This window comes from Chelonoidis abingdonii, chromosome 5, assembly GCF_003597395.2.
Source record: "Chelonoidis abingdonii isolate Lonesome George chromosome 5, CheloAbing_2.0, whole genome shotgun sequence".
NCBI classification, from domain to species: Eukaryota; Metazoa; Chordata; order Testudines; family Testudinidae; genus Chelonoidis; species Chelonoidis abingdonii.
The window spans coordinates 25955390-25976377 of NC_133773.1; the positions used below are offsets into that span (position 1 = coordinate 25955390).

Below are 20988 nucleotides of genomic sequence, written 5' to 3' on the forward strand. Positions count from 1 at the left end.
CCTATGATAGTAATGCTTATTATCCTGTAATATAATGTATTATAGTAGAGACGCTCATTCACTTAAACTTTTTGAAGTTTGAAGAGTATTTTAATAAAAGCTGCTTTTAACTTAGTTTTGTCTGGTTTTTCTTTGAGGCCTTCTGACTCTGTATGTAGCACTCTCACAGAAGTGCTGTATCTCTAGTATTATAATTTTACTGAAGCAGGAGATGAGACAATAAAACCAAATCAAGCTGTGCAACAGCCACCAATGTTTGTACAATAAATGCAAATCTCCTTTTACAATTTTTGTATTACATCTTCTTGATTTATAAGGGATCCTGCATCAAGCTATGAAGTGACTGATCTTTTTTGCTGCCCCAAATAGAAGTATGTGACATGAGCCTAGAACATTTTCATTTAAATAAATTGTCAGCTTTCAACACCTATAGAAGTACAGGAAGTCCAAACCTAAAAGGTTAATCTTGGAGCAAAATGAATTATAAGTTATATAGCACTTTATTTAAATTTTGAGCATATCAACTAGGATTTTATAATCAAAATATTCCTTCCTTTGAACAATTATTGCAGAGAGGTTACATCCTAAAAACATTCTAATATTCTGAAGTTTGCCTTTCCTTTTCAAAAGCATTACTTTGCCGTAACAAATATTCCTGCAGCTCAGCAATGCTATAGCTCACTGTGTTTGTCATCTTATCTTTAGGGAGAGTCAAACAGAAAATGGAGACCCCAGGTAACTGCTAAGTTGTTTTAACACTAACAGTCACTTGTGTGGAAACATAAGAGTGCACAATATAAGGAGTTGTATCAAAGTAAAAATAAAACTACAGAAGCATTCTCATCCAGTACATGATGATAACATAAAAATAGTTATGTCCAGTAATGGTTTGATTTGTTTTACATTAAAACCACATAATGACCTTTAGGGAAAATAATTCACTATAACAGTTTCACTGCAGACAAAAATCTGTCAATTGGAAATGAACTGCCTTGGCAGTTCTATCAAATTATAATTTCTCTTCTGTTTCAAGTACCTGTTTGTGTGTCAATTTGAATAATGTGCTTAGTTTTAGTAAAATTCACATACAGCACACTATAATTGTTGATTTGAACTAGGACATGTATGTTCAGACACAGGAATTTTAAGCATTATATTAAAGTTGTTTTGCCAGTTTAAATTTTTTTATGCATGGCAGAGAGGGAAAGTTATTACAGATTGTACTCAACACAGTGAAAAATAAGTGTGATAAGATGACTGCTTGTGGCCAATTTTGTAATGCACTCTTTGAGTGAATATATTGTTTGACCTTAAAGTATGTATTATTTTGAAATGTTCATATAAAATGAGAATATTTTCCTGTTGATATTTAATTTGCCATTTTATGTATCTTGCTAGCATTTAGCTCTTAATAGAATGAGTTGTTTCAATAAGAAACGGAAAAAGGGATTTTGCAATAATCTAAAACATAGCTTTGTTTAAGCGTGAGTGAAAATAAATATACAAAGCGCACGAGTCTAAAAAATATCCTCTTGGTGTGTCCAGTGATAAGTATATCCAGATTCGAGAAGAATTCCCCAAAGCATAAGATTTCCCAGAAAACTAGATTTACAAATCACTGGCCACCTGGAAATATGTTATGGTATGCCACTGTATAAATATTTGGATGACGCTTCATTAAAGCACGTTACTTTAGCGAAAATATGTTCAGGGCTGTTAAACAGATTTCTAGATAAGCAAAAATGCTGCATATTTTTTCAAAATTAGAGCCATATAGTATGTCCCTCTGGTGGCTGTTCTTATCTTAATAGTTTTAAGTGTCTGTTCTCTTTTTTTATTTGAAAAAAATTGAGGCAATACAGGAACAAAAAATAAAAAGTACTGATTTTACCTTGGTTGGCTTAGAAAAAAAGAGGTGAATGGTGTATTTCATCACATAACTTTTTTTCAGACTTTCTACATGAGAATTACAACTATGCAAACTACCAATCTATCTCTCAAAAATACTTCTAATGTTTTTCTTAAAACCATCTGTTTTCATTCTTGCCTCCTTTTAGTCTGTTCCACCTTCACTAGCCAGCCAAGTCTCACTCCTATTTTCACATTCTCCCACTATCTGTTCAAAAGTGTTGCCATAGTTACTCAGCAATAGGAACAAGAGAGCCAGAAGAGCTCATCTTAATTAAAAGTAAGCACGCAATTGCTCAGTGGATGAACAGGTTAGTCAGAACCTGTGTGCTGTCCCTGTGATCAGTTTGATTTCCGTTGATCTTGAATAGCAACAGTCCACAGTCTACTCATCTAAATGCTCTGTAGCAATGTTTTCAGTGTATTTACTCTTCTCTCTACCTCATCATGTGGCTATGCCAGAAAAAGGAAAGGAGACACTGGATAGGCTGCAACTTAATTCCTAAATGTCTGGGAATGCCTGGTAGGTAAAACTGTACAGTGCAGATAGTTCCATAGTCCTTTACATATACCCAGAAGTTTTCCGTCAGTCACCACGTTGCTGGGACCTCACCACGTACATCCCATCTCAGATGAGGTTTAACAGGGAGTCATGGGAAAGGTGCTTGATTTCTTGCCATAAGTCATGGGAGCCCCTAAGCACCTCTGTTTCCACTCCTATAAAGAATACCTTAGTAAATCCTTTCCCAATCCATTTTACCTGATCACCATATTTGTTCCCTATGGAGTACCTTCACTGGGAATCTGCCCCACCTATATAATGAGTTGCAACACCATACCCTAACCCCCTTTACTCTCCCCTCCCCCCCCCCCAAGCCTCCAGCTTGCCTTGGGGAAGGTGAAGAAAGTGACTTCACCTTGGCCAATCTGGGGGTGAGGGGAAAATTCCTCACCAGCTGTGCCTCTTCTCCACCCCTCTAGCCCCCTCCCTCTCCAGTTTCAACAGGTGGAAGAATGTTCAGCCTGGGTCAGGTGGGAAAGAGGGCCTCTACTGTACAGATGGGGACATAAATAGTCCACTTCTCCTCAGGTCACCTGAGGGGTTGGTTGAGAATGGGTCAGTATCCGCATGCTGTCTGGGTTTGGAGCTGCCTCCACATTGTAACTCTCTGGCTTTCTAGTCCTTAAAGGGACAACACCTTCTCTGACAAACCAAAGGTCGTTCTCTCATCACATGTATCTGAAGATATTTTGCTTACAGACTTGAATGTCATGATACATGTTCCATAACCTGATGTCTCTTCCCCCAACCACACTTATGACATCGTACTTTCATCATTTCTTAATTTAAAAAAAATTGAAATAAGTAAAAACTGTTGGGCAAAACATAGACTGCTTTTATCTTAAAATGCGAATAACACATCTTAATGCCCACTCTGATTCCAAGTGTACATTTAACCTTCAAAAAGACAGACAAGCTTTTAGTTGTATGTCCATATGATGATCTGGATTTAGCTAACTGCTTGATTCAAATCAGGCCTCAGAATGCATTTTTTTCCTGTGATATGGGAAAATACTTAGTGTCCTGATTTATTTATTTATTTTTTTAATAAAAGAACTGACTGCATCTATTGTGGGGTAGGCCTAAACTTAACAGGCCTGGGGAAAGGGGATGTAATCAAAGAAGGGTGAAGAATTTCAAGAGTTGTGAATAAACTCCAGATAAATGTCCAAGCTTTTTAAACTTTCTCTAAAGCAAACTTCCAAATATTTTGAGTTTCATCCATCCCTGTATGTAGCTAGGTAGATAAAAATGTGTTTTCTTTTGGAAGGAGTAACAGTGATCATGGAAAGTTTTACCTATGGTAGAATACACAAATAACACTTGAATATTTCCATGGAAGCATTCAATGATTTTGTTGGGTCACACCTTGTCATTTAGTAATAAAGTAATTTTCCCATTTTTCAAGTATATTCTGGATGTCTTGAGTGCTGAGGACCACAGTTTTGGACATTAATGAAATACTGAGTGAACACTGGTGCATGTTTTTCAGTGTTACTTTTAAAAATGTAATATATTCAAACCATCAGTAGCTCCTTGTATCACTGTTTTTTTGTTGGTCTATTTGCTTGAAATCTAAAGTTAAAATAGAACTTAACTATCATGCTACTCTCAAATCCATTAAATATTTTGAGTTGGTTACTGTTTGACTTGTTAGTGATATTAAGCAGGTTTGTGTAGAGATTTTTCTAGTTTTTTAGATTAGCAAATCGCTAGGCATAGTGAAATAGTGATCCTCCTTTTGGTCAGTTCTAAATTTTCGCACATTTATTCCAACACCGTCTATGTGATTTTTTTTTTATCATTCTCTGTAAAGCATGTCTGCAGATCTACCTAATGGAATAGAAGCTCAGAATTCCTCTTTCGATCTAAATAAACATTCAGTAGCTACTCAGACCGTCGATATGACATCTACTTCAGAACCTCCATCAACACCATTACCAGCTATGAGGTCTGCTTCTCGGTCATTACTAAGTCCATTAGATACATTGATATCACTTAAGACTGGAAACCTGTTAAGATATTTAAATCTGCATGATACTAAAAATAAAGAATACGTCCTCACGTAGGTAGCTTTACTTGCTCAAAATTTGTGGAAGACAAATGTGGTGTATGTTAACACGCTCACCTTGTAACTCCTACTTACTGTTTGTCACAAAATGACATTGTAGTTAGAAATGTGATGCAACTTTGGTTGTCAAAAGACCTTGGTTGCATTAAATGTCACACTTGCAGTTACTTCAGTCATGTCTGGGCAGGTGGCATAATATGGAGAAAATGCTAAGAATTATATGTCAAGGTCCAACCCCACTCTGCTCAATTCCTGTAGCACCCAAAGTAAGTGACAGAGTGGCAGCATAAAGCAAATGACTTACCCTACTTGTTTTCTAAAATGAAGAAATGACAATGAAAGGGTATAAAACACGAAGATGAAGCCCAAATTAGAACTTCTGAGAATCTCCTTTTTAGTATTTACTGTTTTTTTTTTCCCCATCAGGCTGTGCAGTGACATTAAATACGTGTGTCTCATCTCTGTAAATACAATTGGCCGTCTACTGATTTTACAAACAACAATACATGTTTCAGTCTTCACCAAAGTCAAGAAAAGTCACACAAAAATTGTGCCTCATCTCAGCTCTGATTTTCACTTTAACCCTGATTCCCATTCAAGATATTGATGTTTTTGTTCACGTTTTAACATTTTTATTATGCCACTTAAATGTAGATTAAACATCTTTTTTGTGTTGAATTGATTATTACCTTGAATGAAATGCAAACTGTGCACCAGACCAGAATCTACTTCAGACATTTCACCGTTAGCCACGTCTTCAGCTGTCAGTGTTCCCTTTCCCAGACTTCCCGGACATGTCTCAAGTTCACCCCATGGGAGGTAAATGATTCTCCAGTGCTACTCTTCCTAACTGTAACAGGAAAACCTATACTAGCCATGTTTCTCTATTTTGGTGGGATTTGACTGTCACCCATTTAAACTGAACATCACCAGTTTTCTGAGCATGGCAGGAGGAGGGGAAAGAGGAGCAGAATAATACTGATCTGGCCCATGAACACTTGACAGATACTAGTTAGAATAAGAAATAACATACTACATAGTAAAACAATTCAGAAAGATCAACTTTGTCAGCGGGTGACCCTTCCCATGACCTGCTCTAATTGATAACAATGAAGTGTTAATGTATAGGTTGAGAGTTAATTCTAATGTATTTCCCACTGAGGCAAAACCATATTAAATATATTGAAAAAATACGGTGTGCTCTTAAAGGAATGTTATACTATGTGGTGATGAAATGAGAGAGGGCAAATTTCCAGTCACTGACCTTGGATACCTTAAATGGCACTATTTAGACCGTGTTTTCTTGGCAGACTGTAGACTCTTTTTGGAGGGTCATCTGTGGGTTTAGAAAGAAAAATAAAAAATGTTGTTCCTTAAGGTGAGTAAGCTACACTGATGTATTGAATTTCATAAACTAATAGTGGGGGGTAGGGGGGTGGCTCTGTGTCTGGAAGAGAAAACAAACACCAAACAAGGCCTGTCATTTTTTGTACCTTATCCTAAATTTAGTCAATTGGATTATTTTAGTTATCTGTACGGTATGGACAGATTGATGCAAAAGCTAATCAAAAGGATAAAAATGGATCCTGTTCTTGGACAGTTCTACAGTTCACACAGCCTTAAGTATAACTACTCTCGACCCAGAGCCTCTCTAGAATTTGGACTACTCTGTTGCAAGTGGTAGGGAATTAATTATAGAAGGCTCTTGCCTTTGGAGCCTGATTATTCCAAAGCCTTAACTTCAGGTCATCAAGTATGACCTCATACAGGCCTTTGAGCTTTAGATTTCATCAGGGAATGGGGTCTCTGTTCTTCAGCTTGTTTTGAAAGTCGTGGCTTTTGTCATTGGTTGTTACAATGTGCCTGGGAGTTGATGGTTACGTTTACTTCTAAAACAAACTAATATGAAATATTTTTGGATGAATCTTATAAGACTTAACTTTTGAATTGTAATAACTTCTGTCTTAGGAAACTCATCTCATGGAATCTATTGGTCTCACGCTAACACAGCAGATTTCACCTCCCTTTGGGATTTTTTTTTAAAAACTAAATACCCAATTAACTGACTTGCTCATGCCATCCTTTTCACAATCAGTGTACATGGGTTAGTAGCCATAAAACATGTCTTTTATTACTTGTGCTTCTGTCTCTAATATGTCCATTTAACTGCTGTTCCTGTACCATGCATGCCATCATGTAATTGTCAAATGTTTTACTGAAATCAGTGGTTTTCGTTGGTTGTTCACTACGTAACCTGGGCAAGTCACTTAAGTTATCAGCTTCAATTTAGCCACATGTAAAATAGGTGCAACACCTATGCATGGGACTTATTGGTTCATTAACCTCTTCTGTTGTCTTGAGTGAAAGAGTATATTATGGTCGTTGTGGAAATTATCCTCAATTTGTTTTAATTCTTGTTTTGCCATAATATTGGCCCTGCGTTATACTATGAAGGATACTGAGTGCAAACATCCTGAGATTCCTCCACACCCTCTTTGGCATGACAGCTTTTCTGACATGAATGGAAATTTGTTATTACTCCTCCCCCTCTAAGTGTGTAGACTGCAGTTAGATCAAACCAATAGCTGGCCAGCGTTCTAATGGCAGAAGCAGTCGTAGGTGCAGTATGATTAAGGTGTGTACTTTGATCTGTTGTTACCCTTTTCCATCTTTTAGAGAGGAAGGAATATTCAGTGGCTAGGATATTAACGTAGGAGTTGGGAGTCCTAGGTTCAATTTTCTGTTCTGCCACAGATTTCCTCTGTGACCTTGAGTGAGTTACTTGGTCTCTCTGGGTACATTTACACTAGAATAGAAAGCCCATGGCACAGCCGTGGCTGGCCCAGGTCAGCTGACTCGGGTTTGTGGGGCTAAAAATGGCTGTGTAGACCTGTGTAGGGTCTCTTGAGCCCAGGCTCCAGCCTAAACTCAAATGTTCACATGGCCATTTTACAGCCCCACCTGGTTCAGGCCAGAAATTGGTGTTTAAATGCAATGTAAACATACCAGTGCTGTCTCCGTTCCTCATTTGTTAAAATAGGGATTATTGCACCTGTCTCATGTGGGTGCTATGATGATGATTAAAAGATAGTGAAGCTCTGAGACTTCACTGACGCAAAGCACTATAGAAGCACTGTTTTTATTTTGAAATAAATACAATGCACCATTCTGTATTAATACCTTGATCCAAGCATAGAGCTACCATTGTCAAACAGTTCACGTGAGCAGCATTTTTGTGGTTTTAATGTTTTTTGGCAGCCATTGTTTAAAGAAATAGGATCTTTGTGTTCTCTGCTATGACTCAAGGCTGTTGAAGGGAGGATGCTGCTGCCCTTTGTTTATATTATTTATTTGCCTAGTGTCAGCACATTTACATATTTTTTAAAATGCATAAATTATATAAACCTCTCCTAAATGATGACTCTCAAGCTTCCGCTGTTATCCCCTATGTATCTTTATGCTTTCATAGTGGACATAGCTTCAATACAAATTTATCAAAATTAACCAAAAAATAAAGGCAATAAACAGAAAAACATGCCCGTTGTTAAATGGTAATAACAGGCTTTGTTTCACTCCCTGACACTTACCACCTCAGGCTCTAGCAGATGGGTAAGGGGAACCAAATTCCAATGGTAGGACTCCCTCAAATGAGAAGCCTCTGCCTGGCACTGGTCTTACCCTAGGAGCTGACAACATGTGTAACTCAGCCAGTTTCTACCAGTTCCAAAGCAGACTCTCTAAAACCAGTTATCGCATCAATCAGGGCTTCAGAGATAATTACTGACACTATGAATTCGACCTAGAAGTGATGAGGAAGCCACGACAGATTTGAGTGTAGACGTGTGCTCTGAAAGCCCACCCAACTCAGCTACGTTCTGCACCAAATGAAGCTTCTGGCTGGTCTTCAAGTATCCTGTGTCAAGTCTATTACAGTGACTTTTACCTGGGGAAGCTATGGGTGTTACTCTCTTGAGGTCAGTACAGTAACTCCTCACTTAATATTGTAGTTATGTTCCTGAAAAATGTGACTTGAAGTGAAGTGATGTTAAGCAAATCCAATTTCCCTGTAAGAATTAATGTAAATGAGCGGGTTAGGTTCCAGGGAAATTTTTTTTCACCAGACAAAGGCTATATTATATGCACACGCACACACAGCATAAGTTTTAAACAAACAATTTAATACTGGTACACAGTGATGATGATGGTGAAGCTTGGTTGAGGTGGAAGAGTCAGAGGGTGGGATATTTCATTTACTGTTAAATGATGAACTAGGAATTGGCTGATCTCTCAAGGCTCAGCAGCAGGAATGGAGGGAGATATGCGCATTTCCCCTTTAAGTACATTGCCTTGTTAATTAGATCAGCTTGCTGAAACCACAGCTGCTGTAAGCTCCCTCCGTCCTGAGCCCTGGTCTGTCCCTCCTGCTCTATGGAAGATGGGGTAAGCGGGGTGTAGGAGCAGTGGGGACACCCTGACATTAGCCCCCGCCTTCCTTCCCTCCTCTCCACACAGCAAGCAGGAGTCTTGGAGCAGCTTCAAGGCAGAGGGCAGGAGCAGAGCACATGGCAATGGGGGGAGGGACAACTGCAATTGCTAGTTTGCTGGGCAGCAGCTGCACAGGGAATTTAGCCCCCACCAGCTAGCTGCAATGGGCTGCTGTTCCTGCAAGCAGTGGACAAAGCAGGCGGCTGCCAAATGATGTTAGGATGGAGCATTACACAACTTTAAATGAGCATGTTCTCTAATTGATCAGCAACGGAACAACGTTAATGGGGACGAGTTTAAGTGAGGAGTTACTGTATTGGAGCAGGTTTGCAGCTTCCAGGCCTGCTGATGTAGATGTTACCATCCCTAGCAGCTGTCAGAGAATCCAGGAACAATGACTGATCTAATTACACCTTTAAGCTGAGAGCCATTCTGACAAAAGGTGAGCGTATACCCTGAATAATGGACAAAGATAGTATTGCCTCAGCCCACACTTGTAGAATTTTCCTCCTACCGAGAAGCCAACACAAAGAGTTGAGCTTTGGCCAGTTTCCCCTCCATTCACATGTACTAACCAAGTTTAAGGTGACAAGACCAGAAGATCAGCCCACCAATCAAATAAACTCCCTTTCCTTGATATCGTCTAGGCTGTCTGTAACCATAGTGACCCACAGGGACCACATAAGGAAGTTGCTGTTTAGGTGCTGGTATGTGAGTAGTTGTCAAGAGCAGATGGTGACAGCATTCCTCTTAGGCGACAGACATGAGGACTCAGTCACTGAGTGGTAACCTCAGCTTAGTTGAACTATTGAGGTTCCTCTTCACTGTGGAAGTGGGAGCTGGTTAGAACAGCTGCAGCAGCATAGGACTAAAACAGTCCATCAGAATGGTGAGAGAGGGGGAGTCACAAGAGATAAAAACACTAACTGTACATTTTGTGACACTATTGAGATTTTTATACCAAATAAGGAAAAAAGCAGCAAAAATAATTATTTTAAAGAAATTCTTACACACCACTGAATTAATACTACCTTGAGACCTGTTGAGATACAAACACTTCAGCAGATTACTATTGCAAATACTGTATTTCAGTTGGAATGAACTATTTCTAAGTACGATCCATGGACAGTGTCCAGCAAAAGAAAACTGGAGTCCCTTCTTGTATGCTATCAACATGCCTAAGTTTACTATATTGCAGTTTTGCCTACTAATTGACTCACTTAAAAACAAGCCCTTCCCTGGCATAGGCCCTATCAGATATCTGAGATCAATTGCAGAAAACAGAGCCACGTTCCCTCAGTGTACATATTCCATGTCGGGATCGGAAGACCCACCCATCTAGGACTCAAGGAAACAAAAGTGACTTCCCAGCTATACATTAAACAGCAGAGGCCTGAGGAGGTACCTGGAGGCGTAGCAGGGGCAACGCACGCGCAGCCCTCTGCTCCCCCAAGGGCCGCAGTGCTTCCTGGAGCGGCGCAGCATAGGGCCAGGGCAGGCATGCAGGGAGCCTGCCCTGGCCCCAGTGCGCACTGCTACCACCCCGGAGCCACTTTAGGTAAGCGATGCCACACCAGAGGCCAAACCCCGCCTGCACCTTGCCCCCCAATTCCCTGCCCTAGGCCCCCTGCCTGCACCTCACACCCCACCTGCATCCCAACTCCCTGCCCTGAGCCCCTTGTATATCCTGCACTGAGCCCCCTGCATGTCTATGCACCCCAAACCCCTGCCTTGAGCCCCTTCCTGCACTCCACACCCCTCCTTCACCCCAACTCCATGCCCTGAGTCCCCTACCACACCCCACACTCACTCCTGCACCCCAACCCCCTGCCCAGGTCCTGCATACAATTTCTCCACTCAGATGTGGTCCTTGGCCCAAAAAATGTGTCCATCCCTGATTTAGTGCATATGGCAGGTTGCCCTTGTTGACTTCTATAAGATCAAAATAAATAAACTTTGCTTTTACCGTTATTTGTGGTATGCTGACACACTCACAAGTTTTAAAATCATAGTATGATTACCCTTTCAAATGGATGTTTTTATTCTGAAAGATTTAGATAAAGTAGTGAAAGAATTGTTGGTGTCTGTCTCTCTTCACTCCGGTCAAGCCAAAAGGTCCATCAGACTGTTTTCATAGGTTGGACCATCTCCAAACGTAACAAGATGAGTTTCGGGGTAGCTTTCATGTTCATTTCTGGCATATACTAAGATGGCTTCATCTTAGGATAGTCTAGATAAAACTGTCCTTCCCTCTTGGTAAGTTTTTAGCGTTCTCTTGTAAAGCAGGGTAATCCTTGTTTCAATATGTCTCCCCTGACGTAAGTTAGTAAAACGGTTTTTTGCCGTAGTGAGGTCAGAGGAGGAAGAGGATTATGGTAAGTGTTAACAGTAATGACACTTAGAAGCATTTATATTTTTGATTCAATATTTCAGTTAGAGTAGTGCTCTGAGAACCTGGCGGGGATCATCACCCTGTTATAAGTATTGTACAAGCAGAGAGATGGCCACTGCCCCTCACCACGGGCACATCTGGAACATCATAATGAAGACACAATGCAGTGGCTCACTTGAGCTCTTACTTATTAATTTTTCCTTCTGATGCCACAGCTAACTTATTTGAAATAACATATTTAGTAAGTGCGTACTTAAATAAGGGGAAACTAATATCCATCCCCACCTAATTGTTACTGCACTAGGTTGATCTGGAAGAAATTCCAGTATCAATAACATCTGAAATGGTGAACTAGGACCTGGGCCCCCAGTGTTTGTGTACATTGCAAATCGGAGAATTTGGTACACTATCGCAAGAGTAGCAGTATCTGCTCCAGAAAGGTAGAGGGGTGAGGTGTATATGCTTACCCTCGGGGTGAGTTTGTAGTGCAGGCAAGTGTTGTGAATGTGGGGAAGGGAAAGTAATTTAGCTGATGCTTGTATGTGTTTCCTGTTCTTATAGGGGGAGTCAGGGGCATGCATTCTGAGGAGACTAGAGTGTGCCAGGCTGAAATGTGATCTTAGTCTAGAAGCACTGAATTCACTCAAGTCTGGGGAAAAAATCCCTTTTACACCAAAGAAAGTGCCTCTTTGTTGGTAAATTCATGTATTACCTCACACATACAAAGAAAAGTAATCCAGAACACCTAGACAGTTCCTAACCTGAGCAGCTTTGTGGGGGGGGAGGAGGGGGGCAGGGTGTGTGCTTGCGCATGTATTGTAGTTTGTAGTAGTAAAGACGTTTGAAAATAATTGGCTACTAATGATGTTCTATGAACCGAGCTCATTGTTTTCATTAAGCTTTTCATAGTCAACCTGTGCCTGAGGAGGTTGTGAAGGCTAGGACTATAACAGCGTTTAAAAGAGAACTGGATAAATTCATGGAGATTAAGTCCATTAATGGCTATTAGCCAGGATGGGTAAGGAATGGTGTCTCTAGCCTCTGTTTGTCAAAGGGTGGAGATGGATGGCAGGAGAGAGAGATCACTTGATCATTACCTGTTAGGTTCAGTCTCTCTGGGGCACCTGGCATTGGCCACTGTTGGCAGACAGGATACTGGGTTGGATGGACCTTTGGTCTCACCCAGTATGGCCAGTCTTATGTTCTTAAGCGGTGAAAGGCTGTTGTATAAAACACACTTTAAGTAGTATACATCTTAAATTGATCTCCAAAAAAGCCCAGTTTTCAGAACCATGACCATCTGAAATTAATGAGTAATTGCCATGAAAGCTGTCATATTTAGCAATGCAGAAAAAGGCTATCCAAGGGTCAGTAGACTTAATCTCATCATTTATGTCCTGCATTTATTGTCACTGAGCTAGTGTAGATCTTTACTTTCCTGGTGGTCTGGTTCTGTCCTTGTCTGAAATCAGTCACTTGCGTCATCCACTTCTGAACCCAAGAAGAGGAGAGAGTTTGAGTGCCGTTACAGCTTATGAAGAAGCTGGAACTTATTACTGAATGAAAGCCAGGCTTACTGCCTGTTTGGCAGATTTCACAATGTAAAGTAAAATTATTCTAATTGTCTATTCATTCCTGTAAATAAAGTGCAAATTAGTCACGAGGCAATATACCAAACTGCTGTAGCTTGTTTGGTCTGTCGTTTATTTTCCCCATATAAAATTGTTGTGTTAAAATGTGGCCATTTCTTACTCTTCCAAATGTTTAAGTGTTTATAACTAATTTAGAAATTACTTTTATGGATTTACCCATTCACTCCTTCAAGGATCACTCATTCAATAGTTTCCCAGGCAACCTTAGCGTCCAGAAAAAAATAAGTGTCCCAGATATCTTGTAATAGACAGACATAATATGAAGCAGGTCAGTGGCAACAGGAGTCTTTAGGTTGTTCAGTTACATCTGTGAAAAGTTAACATGTCTTAATAGTGTCACAAATGTGGTTTTGGGTGGATTAAAAAGCAACTTTTGAGGAAAGTGTGTTGTCAGTGTGAATGTTCCCATTAGAATGAGGGAAAATACGTAACACCAAAGTAATATGTATGCAAAGTGGTTAATTTGGAATGTTAGTCTTTACTTTTCAAATGGTATAAGAAATACTTTGAATTAAGTATTCTTACTATATCACAAATTTGCATATTATCCTTTACTATGTGGTGCTAAATATGAATAGTCAAATCTTGACGTGCTGTTGCTTATTAAAAGGCAGCTAATAGTATATTCTGAAATAAGTGTAATCTTTAGGTTTTTATTGGAAAAGTGTCAGCTAGTGTTAAAGTAATTGCCTTTTCTAGCCACCAACAAAGAAAAAAGAATATCAAGTAACTGTTCTACAAGAAATGAGGGTGTAAATCCAAACATGATGGAAAAATTCCCCAAAGGAGGACAAGCTCATGTGATGTCAGACTATTTCCCTGCATTCGGGGTCTCATACAGAGCCCAGTGAAATCAGTGAGACTGTAGGAACTGAATTCAAGGGCAGCTCCAGAAAATAACTGGAAAGGGAAAAATCCCTGTGTTTGTCATTAGGGCTTGTTTCTTCCCCCCCCCCCCCAAAAAAAAAGGCTGGAGGGGGACTGCACCAGTATAATTTTCTATATTTTTAGTTTAGCCATCTCCTGGGTTGGAAAAATGAGGGGAAAATTAAATGAAGTGCCCACCTACCTGCCAAAATCTGTGAATTTAGAAATGTTGATCAAATTTCAGAACTTCATGTGAATGGGAAGGTGTGTGTAAATGGGGTGGAGAGCGGTGGGAGACTTCTGGTTGCCAAAGATTTAATCCAAACAAAATACTAGCAGCCGTGTATATATTTTACTGTTAACTCACCATAGTTCCTTTAGTATGTAATCAAAGTAATTATTTTCTTTGGAGGCTATACACTGTGATACTGTGGGGATTTTTTATATTTATTTTCTCTGCTTAATGTGTTACTTATATCTCTGCTTTCTTTTGCCTTAGAAAACTCTTGTTTGACAATCCTTTGGGAGCCTTACCTAAATGTGCACCTCATCCACCTGCTGCTGTTCAGGTTTTAAGTGTCAGTAGTCAAGTAGCCACAGTGTCTAAAGTGGCATCTACTTACACTAGGTAGTGTTTCTTATGTCAACCGTTCTGTTTCAAGTATATCAAATTGCTGGAATCATGATTTAAAAAAAAAAATACATACTTTGCTTTCATTGTTAAATGAGGCTGTTTGTAAGCTGTCTAAGTTAAACCTTGAAAAAAGCTACTACCATGAGGAAGCAGTTTGTGGCTGGTCCTATTTTTCTTGCTGCATTTTTTGTTAATCCAGAAGATAATACGGCAGAAGAATCCCTGTGCTGTGCCAGTAGCATCTTGTCACAAATAAAACTCCTATTAGAAATAGATAGCAACTATTGTTTATCTTTTTATTAAATAAAGGATTCCAGTTGCAGTGCTTCTGCATATCTGGTCTTATAATAACTACTACTTGTTAAACTAATGTCTACCAGGAAAATAACTCAATCTGCAGAGTTGAGTGCTCCAGATCCAACAACCTTAATGACAAATGAAGCTGGTAAAGAAAGTTCTCTGTCTGATAAACACACAGTAGCTACACAGACGTCTGAGCCACCCTTGCTCACAATTGCACCAGTGGAGCCACCTTGTGCAGTCCAGTTCGTGGAACCCATACCTTCGGTGCTTCCTATTCCTGACAGGTACACAAATCTTGGCCATGTTAAAATTGGAATACAAATAATATAAAATGTAGTTTCATCTCATTTTAGGGTGTGATGCTGTAAAATGTGCATTGCCATATTATCCACTACTGTGGAGTTTTTGGAGCAAAACGGTGTTTTGGATGTGTGATGAACTGCCATAAAGGAATTAGTCCCTTACCAAAATGATATGTTGACCTAGTAGTGAAATGCTTTTCTCCTGAAAAATGCAGTGAAGGGAAAAATTGAGGGAAGTTGAGTTTTGTGTTTTTTTGTTTTTTTTAAATAGCAGTGATTCAGTTCAATTTTTAAATAGATTTGTAGCAAGGAAACTTTGTAAGGCTTACTGCTATTAGTCAGTTAACAGTAACCCTATACTTGACTTTTTTCTGGAAGGAAGTGTTTTATTTTGTCACATTCATTTGCGTTTCATGGTCCTTGCTATTGTTGCCTAAAATATGCTAGATGTGAATAGAATGGTTTTTTACCTTTATTTTTGGGGGCAGGCATTATCTATTTGTGCCTTCATTTGGAACAAGTCCTTTTTTTAGAATCTCAGGCTCTCAGTCTAGATCATCTTTAAGTCATACATGGTAAAATGTATGCTGTGCAGACAGTGGACTGTTAGGTGACAGCATGGCAATATCTCTATTTAAATCAAAGCTTCACTGCAAAATGCTGTTGTCATTGTCGTGTTTGGTTTAGTTATTTCTGAAACCGATTGAAAAATGGTGTGGAAATTAAGTTGTTGTTTTCCAGGGTTCTAAATGGACTTTATTTTGTTCAAAATATTTTTCAGTATATTTATCTTTGGGTTGGTTTTGTTTTTCTTTGTGTCTCCTCCTTTTCTTTTTATTCTCCTCCCTCCTGGGGACAGTGATTTTTGGGGAAGAAGAGTAAGAAAAAGTGGAGACAGAGGTATGGAGGGAGGTGAATAGAAGGAAAATCTGGAAAATATTGATTTTAAAAAAAATTCTGATGTGCACTAGTTACTTGTTGTACCTTAATGTCTTTTTTAAATTATGTTTTTGGTATAATATTATGCTGATTCTGACTTTAAGGCGATCAGCAGAATAACTTTCAAACTCATTTTGATGCTCTCATGAAGAACTAGACAGAGAATCGAAGACTTGATCCTACAACATGCTGTGTGTGAGTGGACCCCTGCACCCACACTGAGTTAGTTGTAGGCTAAGGGCCTAAGGTTGTACCTAATTAGATTTTTTTACTGAAAGCTGTATTGATCATTTAAGAGTGTTGTTCATAAGGAAAAATCAGTTTTTCCGTATTAATGTTTAAGGGTCAACAGAGAAGTCTTTCCACCAACTTATGTATTGAAATGGCACCTTAATGATGGCACAGTTTTCAGTGATTTTTTTTTTTTCAAGCTGCTTCTACTATTTCTTGGCTGAGATCTCTTTCCTTTTTCTGTTTTCTCCTCTTTTCGGTGAAAGCTTCTACACTAGAAAAATGCTGCCTGAAAATCCATTGGAAGATCTGCCAAAGTTTTCTCCTATTCCTGTTCCTTCTCCTTCCAGGCAGAGCTCAAAAGTTATGAGCCGTGCTGCCGCTGCTGTGTCTACTGCTGTTGCTGTACGGGCCAGGTAGAAATCAGCTGTAAAATGGAGCCTTTTTAATTTTTATCAATCTGTTTCAAAAAGCTCATGCTCATACAGGAGTTAATTGGGAGAGATGTAAAATCAGAAATGGTTAACTTTCACCTTAGCAGTATGTGCATGGGGTTAGAATAGAGCCAAGGCTCCTATGTTCTACTCCCAGCTCTGCTATTGGCTAAGTCTGGGACAAAACTTTAACTTTTCTGAGTCTGATGATGCCCATTTTCTGTCTGGATAAATTAATACCCCCTTGCCTTGCATGGTGGTTAAAGATTAATTGATATTTATCAATAGCTTTTAGATGCTTAGATGCCACAGGCTATACTGGGACATTTTCTGACTATCTAAACATTTATTATGTTTTCAGTTATTAAATGATTTTGCAGACACTGAAGTGGTTTCTCAATAAGTTTCTCAAGGGAGGGAGTGATCATTTTCCAGTTATAATTCTTGTCACACTCTTATGGAAACTGTTGGGAAGCTCTGATCTCACATGTTTTTAGTAGTTTCTGTCAGTTCATCTTTGTGTGGATAGCTAGTGTATTTACCAGGTCTTTCTAAATGCTTGCTAGACTCTCCGATCCTAATGTCTATCGTTCGCTCTTGGATGCCCTTCTCATCACCCCTATCACTAAACCTCCTTCTCTACAAAGTGTCAGACCCTCAAGAAAATCAACAGGTGCTTTGGAGTTGCAAAAGAAAGAGAGGTATTGTATGAGAGTGATGCTCTTTTTGTCACTGAAGGCTAATAAGACACAAGTTTCTGTATTGGTGTCTTTTTTCTGTTGACTGCATCTTCTAAGTGATCTGTCTGATATGCTCTCCTGCATGATATCACTGGTCCAGTATACCACCGAATCCACCTCTTTGCAGAACTAATCTGCGCTTTGGTGGTCCTAACATAGTTGATGTCCCATTAATTTCTTACCTACAGTTGTGTGACTTTGAGGTACACAGTACAGTTTGTAATGCACAGTCAGTTTTATGGAGGCATGACCACTCCGGTTAAATTATTGGAGAAGAAACAAAAAACGATCTCTGGGGACTTCTTGTGTGAGTGAGATGTTTGCAAGTTTCATGAGCAAGAAAGCCACATGTTAAGCTGTTGCAACAAAGAACTTCTGTTTCTCAAAGGTTGACTTTTCATATATATAAAAAAAAAACTGGCATGTTGTACAGCAAATAACAATTTGTAAACATAGTTGCCATTTATACACTTTGTTCAAGTGCCGGTGACGTTAGATGTGCCAGGACTTTTTATTCCTGTTTCCCAGCTGCAAATAAGTTTAGAATTAGCTTCCTTGGAAGATACTGGTATCTAATGGACTTCATCCTCAAAGCCACAAATTTGTATTGGTGTTTTTAAATGGCAGTGGTTCATTAATAGTGTTCAGAAAACACCTAATGGAAGAACTTCCAGATGGGTAACACTGCACTTACCAACACTGTTTCTCTTGGATAGAGAACTTTAAGGAGACAGAGCCCAATTTTTACGTGAAGTTGAGCTCCACTTGGAGCAAAAAATGGGGGGCGAGACAAATGTACATTTTTCTCTGGTATTCTGGGGCTGCTGGCATCACTCTAGACTTCAGAAAAAGTTAAATCGCCTGTTTGGGGGGAAGTTGCCAAATAAATTGTAGGCATGCGAGGAAAAATATCCTCAAACCATTGATTTTTTTCAAAGTTTCATATTTTGCTGTATCAACTTTTAAACAGAAATGAAGAAAATTATTTTTTGTTAGGGCAGGCTTAAGTTCATATAGTAAATTAAGGACTGACTGTCTTTTTTTCTTTTGTGACATCCTGTAGAGGTTAGTCTTCTATGTGCAGCAAAATGAAAAGCCCTTTAGAAGCTTTGAAAGCTTTTATAATACTCTTGACACATTTGAATGCATTGGTTGAAGTTCTGAAATCAATTGTATTGTCATTGACTTTAGCAGAGCCAGGATTTCGTCCATGTCTTTATTCTCTACATCATTAATGGAGTTGGAAAGTTATGGTGGTTATAATTTAATTCACTGACTTCAATAAAACAGAACCCACTTGGTGTTTTTTCCTTGTTGCTGTTTCTTGTTGGAAATTTTATTTTTTGTGAACTCACAAAGAGATGCATTGAATCAAGTTGCAGAGAGCAGCTCTAACAGTAGAAAAACAACCAGTCTCTGAGATTAGCTGTGACACTCCCAACTGTCCCTTGATAGCAAGTGAACTGCAGTTGTTATGAATTAAACAGCAGTAACAAAGAGTGTAAACTTGAGAAAATTCACGTTGCTGATACTGAAAATTTATTGGTCTAACTTTTATTTCTAAAAGGCTTTTTGTAGGTTTTGTTAACAGAGGAATTATGACTTTGTGTTAAGACATTTGAAATTCCTGAACTGACTCCATTCTGACCATGTCATCTTGGGTGAAAGTTCTGGGTGTCTCTCTGGTTTGGAAGAGAGAGCATTTTTTCCAGTTAATTCAGGAATTTTCTTCCCCCTTCTCCTTTTTTGGGTAAAGTTATCGTGTAATTTTTAAGATTAAATTATGCAGAGCAGATGGAGGAGGAGGAGAGGTTTTTAAATGTGCTATGTCTCAAACACCATGAGAGGGAACTGAAATTCAGAGACAGAACTTATACAGAGAGGGAGAATGAGGGGTAAACCTGAGGATGCATTAGTCATTCTTAGAGTTGCTCAAGAATTTTTCAAATGCTTTTTTTCACTGAAAAACGGCACTCCATCAAAACCTTAACTGTTTGTGGGGAAAGGTCAGTTTCAACAAATTTCAAAATAGTCCAGACCTCCCACTTTGACATTTTCTAAGTGAAAAAAAATTTTTTTTCAGTTCAGTATAGCTTGTTTTGAAATTTAAGTTAATTTATACTAAAATTTTTAAAAAGAAAAGGTTGAAATTGAAACAGCGTTTCATAATTTAAATAAAACATTTTGATTGACCCAAAATGAATTTTTTTTGGTTAGTTGATTCATGAAAATTTGAGATTTCTACTTTGTTTCAGTTGAGGATGGCAATGGTTTATTTTTTTTGTTTGTTTGTTTTTTTTACATCTCAAAAATTCTTGCAGGATGGGAAAACATTTCTTGGCCAGCCTTGTCATTTTGGCAATTGACCTTCCCAAAAAGCTCTTCAAATTAATATCCAGAGAGCAGGAAACCTTGAATAAAACACTTCAAATAGTATCAACAGACTGTGTTTTTTCAAGCATTGAATTATTTTTATTAGATCATTTAAAAAATAAATTAAAACCTGATCATGCCCCTTTAAGGATGCTTCTTTCTCTGGGCTACCTCAATTCTGAGCTCTGCAGGCAGGTATTGGTGTTGGGTCCTGGATGGTGGTATCACATAACGTGTATTTTTATTTTATTTAGTTGATTTAAATCAACAAAGTTTCTTACTAATTTCACAGATTGGACATGAACCGAGAGGGTTAGCTCAGAACAATGAAAGAGAAAATTAGACCATAAATTTAAAAAAAAAGAAAGAAAGAAAAGAAAAAAGTGAACACTTCAGGACAAGACAGTGCTCAAACGTCTCCCTCATATCCTGTAACCCCAGTGCAAATATGGATAAAAGACTGCTTACCAGTCAATGGAAACAAAACTTTTTCTCATCATTTGATAATACAAGAGAGTCACCTGGCTAAGTTCAAACCCAATTAGGGTAAATAAGAACCATCTTCCATTTAAGATAAGCGTGTATTACAGTAAAAATGGTAAATTATGACAAAGGACAAGACCCCTGATGAGATATCAAGGAAATAAATCAGCAGAAATGAGAAATTAGCAATGCGTACGCAATACTTGCAACATGCATTGTCTTGAAATAATACATGCATAGGATGTAACGCTGAAGACTGTTGTTTTAAGCAGCAGTCCACATGATTGCACAACTTAATGGCTAGTTATCAGCTGTAATAGGAATTGTGCATTCTTAGCCAAAGAGAAGAAGGCACTAAATCATACAGTAGGAAAGCCCTTCTGAAAATGGGACTGGTGCAATTTAGAACATAATATGGGTAATGGATCATGGACAGCTTTGTTGTTTTGTTTTTCTTAGACACATTAGATAAGTTCATTTTGCAAAATAACAAATATATTGTTAGTCACCCGTTATTATCAGGTCTTGTGTTTTGGATATGTCTTCTTTGTTCTAGATGTGCTGCCTCCTCTTCGTCCTGATCTGGTGGTCTGTGATAGACCCCATTACCAT

General features: G+C 38.7%; 1 protein-coding gene across 1 annotated transcript in view; it reads left to right on the forward strand.

The window, feature by feature from the left end:
• Positions 1 to 20988, forward strand: part of PDLIM5 (PDZ and LIM domain 5) — a 177863-nt gene that overhangs the window by 110293 nt on the left and 46582 nt on the right. The window contains 9 exon segments of the mRNA XM_032762585.2: positions 706 to 735; positions 4287 to 4421; positions 5259 to 5360; positions 14437 to 14565; positions 14952 to 15158; positions 15665 to 15751; positions 16071 to 16076; positions 16613 to 16762; positions 17347 to 17481. Coding sequence (XP_032618476.1) covers positions 706 to 735; positions 4287 to 4421; positions 5259 to 5360; positions 14437 to 14565; positions 14952 to 15158; positions 15665 to 15751; positions 16071 to 16076; positions 16613 to 16762; positions 17347 to 17481 — 981 coding nt within the window.